Source organism: Chaetodon auriga, chromosome 16, assembly GCF_051107435.1.
Source record: "Chaetodon auriga isolate fChaAug3 chromosome 16, fChaAug3.hap1, whole genome shotgun sequence".
Classification (NCBI taxonomy): Eukaryota; Metazoa; Chordata; class Actinopteri; order Chaetodontiformes; family Chaetodontidae; genus Chaetodon; species Chaetodon auriga.
Window position 1 is genome coordinate 21,493,084 of NC_135089.1, and position 8,362 is coordinate 21,501,445.

Genomic DNA, 8,362 nt, shown 5'->3' on the forward strand with positions numbered 1-8,362 from the left:
TTATAAATAAAAAGTTTGGACAAAAACATTCCCATGTTATTTATCATACTAGTTTACTTCTCCAAAACTCTGCTTCATCAGGACTGTGAGAGCCTGGTCAGATCTGACTGACAGTGGACTTGGCAATATCTGCCCGTCATCTCTTTCTGAGATGATCAGATTCTTTTTTTATTACTAAATCATTCAAGCTGAACCCCACGCACTTCAAATCAGTGAGAGGAGCTCAGGCAAAATCACAGATACAATCTCTCCATAACTAATGCATTAAGTAACGTTTAAGGAAAATAGTGTGTTACTGTAAGACTCCATCGCTCATAGTAAGAAGCTGATTGAGAAAATATATTTAGACCTTAAATGAATCAAATTGAGCTCTTCACTAATGCTGACATGGCATGTTTACATGAAAAGCCTGGCTCAAAGTGGCGTTCCAGTTCATCTGGTGTTGGATTGGGTTAACTACTACTGGCTTTCTGCATGGAGGGCACAATTTGAACTATAGGGCCTAAACAGACTTCAAAAGGATGTAAAACTATGTGTCCATATACTTTAGGCCATATATTAAACCCGTAGATTCAGCAGTATATGACATAATGCACAGATGTTCACGCAACTAAAAGTGCATGTAATTTAAGGCCACCTGGTTTACAGCACCTTCTCCCTCTTACATCCCAGTGCTGTAGTGACACAGTAGGGAACAATAGCCACAGTAGCCAGAGGTATTGTAGCACTTTTACAGAATGACAACAGATAGAATAGAGCTCCACTGTGGACAGGCGGCCTAAAAGCAGAGTCAAATAACTGCAGCAGCACTAGTGTTGCACTTAAACAGATCACCCTATAGATGGCACCCTCAGTCCTTTTGGCAAACACCCCTCTGTTGGTGAGTGCATGTAGTGGAGAGTGTAACCCCAGACCCAAGCCCAACAGAGTCCCAGTATTTCTGAACAAACTGGCCAAGGGACTCGTGTCCATACTGACCCACTCTGCACGTTGGCACCAGCTATGTGCTTTTTCCACGCTCCAGAGAAGATCAACACCTACTAATCGCAGGCACAGGTACAGGAGAAGAGCCAGGGAGAGGAGGAGTAGGGAGGTCAGCAGGTAAGAACACAGGCCAGCCTTGTACATTTTCTGGTTCCGGCTGACTGATTCCGCCACCAGGATACCTGAGGGAGGGATTTTTTTTTTTTTTTTTTCATTTCAATCATTTGATTTACAGTTTACTCTGCGGTAACCATTTGCCACTATGCATTAAGCCATTTGTTATTCCATTCAGATTTTAAACTTTGTACAGCCTCTTTTGCTGAGAGCGTACTCAAGTATGCAAGGTGTCGAGAGGATGCTATATGGAAGACCATTTCTGCCAGGAAAATACTTTAAAAAAATAATACTTTAAAAATAATTTCTTGTATTATTATTGGCTAAAATAAATCCAAATAATGTCATTTTAAATGAAAACCAAGAAACAGCTTGCTTCCACCACGGTCAAAAAGTTCAGTCATATAAAGAATATATCGTGAGAATTCAGCCTAGTATATGCAAGATTTTCATGTCCGACTGTCTGTTTTTCTTTTTATTGTCATTTATTTAAGTCAGTCTGTATAATTAATGTAGCATAACTACACACTCTGCAATGTTTCTGAAAGTCTGTCTTGTGCTTCTGGCGTTGTGACACTTTTTTCAACCAGCTATGTGAAAGCCTGTAGTGGAGGGATGAGCTCCTGTGCTTACACTGAGGAGCAACCCCTAGCCCGAAGATGAGCTAAATATCCTGAATGGTAACAGGAGGAATGAGGTGGAGCAGTCCTTGAGCAAGATACTGAACACATAATTGCTGGTTTGTTGAATGCAGACTTGTTGTAAAAGCACTTTGAGAGGTTGTCAGACTAGAAAAGCACAATATAAATACAGCCCATTTAACTGATGCTATCATATACTGCATCAAAACAAATCCATCAATTACACACACATTTATGACTGAAACAACTTGTCGGGACAGCCCAAACGTATTAAATGTATTTCTGGAGATTACCCTCATCACTGAGGTAATATAACGTGCGTGTTTTGTCAGCACGTCCATGGGCCCCATTTTTTTTGTTTGCTCCTTTTGACTTATAAGTTAAAATGTATAATTACATCCATTTTGCACACCTTGTAGCAATTTGAAGTATGTATGCACATTCTAAAATGCTTACTGTTTTAATTTTTACCTGTAACTCTTACGCAACAAGTCAAGTACTCCACCCAACTATACCTGCTGCTACTTTTACGTTTACATGCATGTCATACATTGTTGGACAGCTAAGATTCTTGTGATTTGATTGAGACAAACCATTTCAACATACTGTACAATCACATCAGCAGGTAAAATCAAGGGCACCAACAAACTTACTAATGAAGTCTTATAGTAATCTACAAAAAACACCCCAACAAAACAGTCTTGTTAAATTGGCAAAAGTCCAGATGATCCAATCCAGTAAAAATGTTTAGTCAAACACACACAATCAATAGAAAGCTCTTGTATCATTTCAAATTAGTCAACAAACTATAATTGCATTAATAAGTAAACTGTAATAATTAATACTAATGATTGCTACTTCTTACTGTATGTGAATATTTGGATTCACTATCTCATAACTAAAGCTTGACTTGTCTCATTTGGATTTTAGAAGCTAATTTTCAAATTTCTCATGATTATGATGTAACATCTTCAGAAACTTCAAGTACCATTATTTTGGCATAAAAAGTGGAAATTATGTGCATAGGCAATTCATAATTAGGATTTTGATTTTATAATTTTGACTCAGGAAATCAATATTACAATGATATTACAATTAATATATCATACATGACTTACTATTTATCATAAATTTCACTTGTAGAATATACTGTCTTTTGAAATGTAATTACAGTTCAAAGCCTTAATTTATCTGCAAATTAGTGACAATCCATAAGCCTGACCAATGTGTTCTGTGCTAATTAGCAAATGTTAGCATGCTAATATGTTAAGGCTAGATGGTGACAATGGTGACATGTTACATTGTAAGCATGCCAGCATGCTGATGTTAGTATTTAGCTCAAAGCACAGCTATGTCTACATATAGCCTCACAGAGTCACTAGCATGGCTGTAAAGTCTTAGTATTTTACTCTCAGTTTTGTTTCTTTTCCTGGCAGAAATGGTCTTCCATACTTTATAACAGATACAGAAGAAAGACTTGATGTCATATTAGATTTACAGGCTGTTTTCTGGGGGAAATATATGTGGGAATGTTTGAAGGCTGTGATATCTTTGTTAATAGTAAACAGGGCAATGAATATCAATGACAGATAATCAAGTGTTCATATTAATTTCATTGTCAGATACAAGTCTTACTTTGGTTATTGGAGTTAAATAACAATACTTCACAGATGAAGAGTGGAAAATCATGCCGTTATCTCATTAGGATTTCCGCATATATCTGTTGTATAATTACTTTTGCTATATCTGTTTTTTCCCAATTTTCAACATGACTCGAACGTGGCATTGTGTTCTCTGTCTGTACCTATGACAACTCCAGTGATGACTTGATGTGGGAAATGAGCAGCGACAAAGACCCTGGAGAGGCACACACACACCTGCACACACCAGAAAAGTGTCCACAGTGAGACACGCACACACCTGGAAGACAGATTCACATGTTATTGCTAGTGCAGTGCACAGAGATGTTTATACAGTGAATAAAGGTGTGGCTGATCTTACCATTCCCTGATTTGATGTCCTTCTTTCTTCAGGACTGTGGCAAGGAGTGATGACATTATGGTATAGTAGATTGCTGCAGCCCCCATGGCATGACCTGATGGACTTCCTGTCAGGGGAGAAAGAAAGTTTTTTAGGAGGTAGACCAAAGTTGATACTGATGTAACTCGTGCATGTTACGGTCTGGTATGTATGGTCCTACCTGGTCCGGTCTCACAGGTCAATGGGAACTGCTTTATCATTGGTTGAGAAGTGTTACCATAGTAACCCGTCTCCTGAACCCACCAATAGGGACGCTCTCCAAAGAGAAGCCTTAACAAAAATGATGTCGTGGATGAATTTGGTCATTAAAATGCAGCCTGCATCATTGTCATCATCATTGTCATTATCATCATCATCATCATAATCATATCATCATTGTCATTATAGTCATCAGCATCAATATCATCATCAACATCATCATCTTTGTTATCATCTTCTCATCATCATCACCGTCATCATCAACATCTCAGTTCCACTACTCACCATTTCAGCATCAGGTTGACCCAGTCTCCCAATACTGCCACCCAAACCAGCTTGATAGCTTCAGCTTGCTGTACCTGGAACCATATGGGGAACAATAGGTAGAAGGCGTTGCGTAGGTCCATTGCCATGGAGACTGACAGGAAGTAGCCCTGGCTGTGGCTGAAGTGGGTCTGCAGGTAGCATATACTGCTGACACCAGAGCTGTGGAGCAAGTCCATTACCACTGCAAGAGAGGAGGGTGGACAAAAGTGACATTGTGTGTGTGTGTTAATTCACTTATACCTCTGAAAGAAAAAAACAGTTATGTGTGAATGTGTCATGTGTATGACAGCATCCTGGGGCTGTTGGTGTGTCTCTTCAGCTAAACTAGTCTGACATCAGATTATTTTAGCTGTGGGTTAGTGCAGGTTCAGCTAAACTGAAACTGAAAAAAAAAAAAGAAGAAAAAGAAAAAAGAAAATCCACCCACTAACATCTGGCTTTTGTCTTCAGTAGAAAAGGTACAACATTTATTCAGTCCCTGGTCAAATGACTTGGCTGAAGTGTTTATTGACACCAGCTCGGATCAGCAGTAATGGAAACCTGACACCTGGGGGGACATGCTTATTTTTGTCTCTTTTCTAGTGCAATGACAATGCACGCACATTGAAGATCGGATGGCCAACTATTTTTTTTTTTTTTTTTTTTAAATATCCACTATACTATTGTTAGTGGCCTCCATCCAGCTTTCTACCATTCCCTGATTTTTGGAGCTCTTTTTACATTGAAGGTGACACACCAGAAAAAAAACAGAAAGGTAAACTTGCCTGGCAATGGGAGAGCAGTCATTTTTAGCAGGTTTACCTATGTTTAAAAAACCTATGTGAACTAATTTTGTTGTAAAAGTTGTATTTGTATAAGTTGACATTTGCTGCTTGTGATCATAGTGACACCATTTCAACAAATATATGAGCAGTTTTACAAAATAATATACAGAGTGCAATAACTGATCTGCAATAACTGATTTGTTTGGCCACTGGCTGCAGTGAAAACATTGTGAAACAACATTGATATATTAGCATCTTTTCTGTAGATATAAAAGCCACAGGTAGAATTTAAACTGGAGCTCTGACTTAAACTCATCTTAAAAATGTATTGACAGTTAAGCTAATGACAGAGCAACAGCACCCTGATATGGCAACACAAGGTTTATAGACAGATAGAATCATACTCACAGAACTTTGTAATGAGATCCCGGTTAGTGCATCTTCCGTTGGTCAAACTCAGTTTGGATGTGGGCTGTACAAACAACAAGTCAGTCCTCGAGTGCTACTCTTAACAACAGCTTTATCAGTGCAGCCAGTGGTGTGTTTGTGTGCGTGTGTGTGTGTATGACTGAGTCTTTAATTTAAGTATTTTTAAGCAATTTAATTTTAAGGTGTCTGCTGAGATGCCTAATGACTGTTCAGATGTTCCATGTGCGAGTGTTGTGTGTGCTTAAAGCCTGTGTGTATCTGATCATTGAGTGTTTTCTTATGATGTAGTATTAAAAGTTTGGGGAAAAAAAATAAATTGGATCAGTGCAGGTTGTGTTTGTGTCTGTGATAGGCGGATAGATGATGAGTTTCTGTGTGGCTGTGTGCTGCTTGTCCAACAAAGGGTCTCTTTTATATCGGGACAGATCATCTGGCCGTCAGGCTTGGACTTTGAACTGGAGTGAGAGAGGGAGGGAGGGGGGCACACAGAGACAGGGAAAGATGAGGCTTGATATGATGACATGGATAAACTTGTGGTTTACGGAGGGTTGAATCTAAGGCAACTGGACATGATGTAGAAACCTGAAAACATCTCAGCTGTCATCCAAGGTGCTTCCTCAGTTCTAAGTGACTGGTGGGGGGTCCCAGGTGTTTAACCTCTGTGGGGTCATTATAACAGTTATTGAAACCAGTTACATTGAGTGTTGTCTTTTTTTTTATTTTCTTATTTTTTTTACAAAGACAGAAGTGCAAGGAGTAGATTAAACAGTGTTAGTCTGCTCATAAACTGCAATAGATAGCATGTCCAGCTAACTAGCTTACTTACTAGATTACTTCCAAAGCCATCATCTTTGACTAAATAGGTTACTTTAGTTTTTGTGTTATAGGTCACATCACTGAAAGTCTCATCCAGGACTAGCACAGCAGCTATGTAGTATTTCCTGCCTCTGTTGAGCAACCAGCTAAACCTGCATATCACACTGGATGGGTGCTCTCAGTTCAGCTTTGTTGTTAACTGTGGCCTGAGGACCACCAAAGACAAAGAAGCTCATTAGACAATTTTGGGAAGTTCAGTTGAACGGTCAGTTTGTCAGTTTGGGACTGACTGCTCTTCCACATTCATTTAGGAAACCTATGAGACCAGCTTAATTCTATCCAATATCTTACTATCAAAATTATTGATTAGAATGCTGATTAGATATTATTCTTATTCTTTTCATTTGGCCTACACATAAATTAGAATGTACTGTAACATTTTTAAACAAGATGAAAATGAATGCAAGCAAGAGACATGATCAGAAAACATGAACAACAGGGGGTAAACAGTGAGGTTACTCCGATTTCATGTTGACCAGTATTATGTGTGACACTGTTCCACTTCCCAGCCACATGTTTCCACTGTGACACAGGATCACCACATGGCTGAGGAGGAACACACGTGCACAGGCATGTCCACGTGTAAACACATCTGCTGGTCTGCAAACACATGCATGGATACACATAGACTGTGTCTGACTGAGCATCCTCTGCACATCCCCTCTCCACTCGTCGCCCTGTCTGACTCCCCAGCAGTTTCTTTCTATTTCAAATCAATCCTCATGTCTTTCTTTGCCATACAGCCATAAAATGTCACTCATCTTTGTCAAACCTTAAAGGATCAGTTCATCAAAATTATTAAAACAAACATATGTTTTTATACATCCAGTTACTTTAGACACTTTAAGTAGCAATTTAATCAATTTAATCAATGAGCAAACAGACAGCAAAACATGATTTGTTAGCATGCAAACATTTGCTCATTGGCATACAAAGTGCAGCTTTTTTGCAGGTCTTTGGTCATCAACCGCGGTGCCTGTCAGATAAAAATTCTGACTTGATGATGGAAGAAAAATTGAGTTAACTTATTTTATTCCTCCTCCTCCTCCTCCTCCTCCTCCTCCTCACATGTAGTCTACCTGTGCATCTGGTCACAGTTTGGCAGCACACTTATACAATCCACTTTCATACACACACTCAATCACAACACTCCCACTAACAAAAACTGAACTAAAAATCTACACTGTATTCAAATCATAATTTCTGTTTGTTGTCTTGTGTTAATGTCTTTGTATTTTGTGGCATCTTTGTCTAATTGATCACATTTCCACCACACTGCGGAAAAATAACGTTTAGGGGATCACAAATACCTGGACCAAATTTCTAACCACTTCTGTACCCATATTTACCTCAGGAACTTTGCTCTTTGCCGTATGTTGTTGTGTTAGTTCAACTGACCTATTTTCACACTCACACTCATACAGCCGCCAGTGTTTTGGTGCACTGACCACATTAATTCCACTAACGCACCCCTTCCATCACCGCCTTGCAGACACATACATTATGGTATGTACAGTAGCTAATGGATCATGAACCATATGGCGACCTACACCCTGCTACAGCCGGACCTGATCGAGAAATGAGCTCACACACAACATGCTTTAAGTTGACAACACACTCTTGTTCCCAGGGTTGCTGCATTTGTCTACTGCTCCAAACCTATTCTGTCAATGACTGCACCACTCATGACGATGATCAGTTATTTACTGCAGATAGTCTGCCAGATAGTTTGTCAGACTAATAACAAGACCTGATGAATCAGCGTACAGGATGAAGGTGACTAACACTGCAAACTGCTCCACTGACACTAACTTTTGCTGTCTGTCTTCATAGAAAGTGCTAAAATTGTTTGTTTTAGTTAATGTGACACAGAGTCGCAGTCCCCATGCAGTCCCCATGCCAGCCTATGTTCCACTAGCTTCTATAACTCAGTGCATGCTCTCATTCAGCATTTCCTTCAATGGTCTCTCTGAAAACAAAGAAAGAAAC

At 39.3% G+C, this 8,362-nt stretch overlaps 1 protein-coding gene across 1 annotated transcript; it reads right to left on the reverse strand.

The window, feature by feature from the left end:
- Positions 1-413: 413 nt before the first annotated feature.
- Positions 414-4,486, reverse strand: LOC143334235 (glucose-6-phosphatase catalytic subunit 1-like). Its single transcript, XM_076752914.1, has 5 exons — positions 4,263-4,486; positions 3,940-4,049; positions 3,757-3,846; positions 3,544-3,678; positions 414-1,166 (listed from the first exon to the last, which is right to left on the reverse strand). Exons 1-5 carry the CDS (start codon positions 4,478-4,480, stop codon positions 643-645), a joined length of 1,077 nt encoding a protein of 358 aa, XP_076609029.1. The 5' UTR covers positions 4,481-4,486; the 3' UTR covers positions 414-642.
- Positions 4,487-8,362: the final 3,876 nt, after the last annotated feature.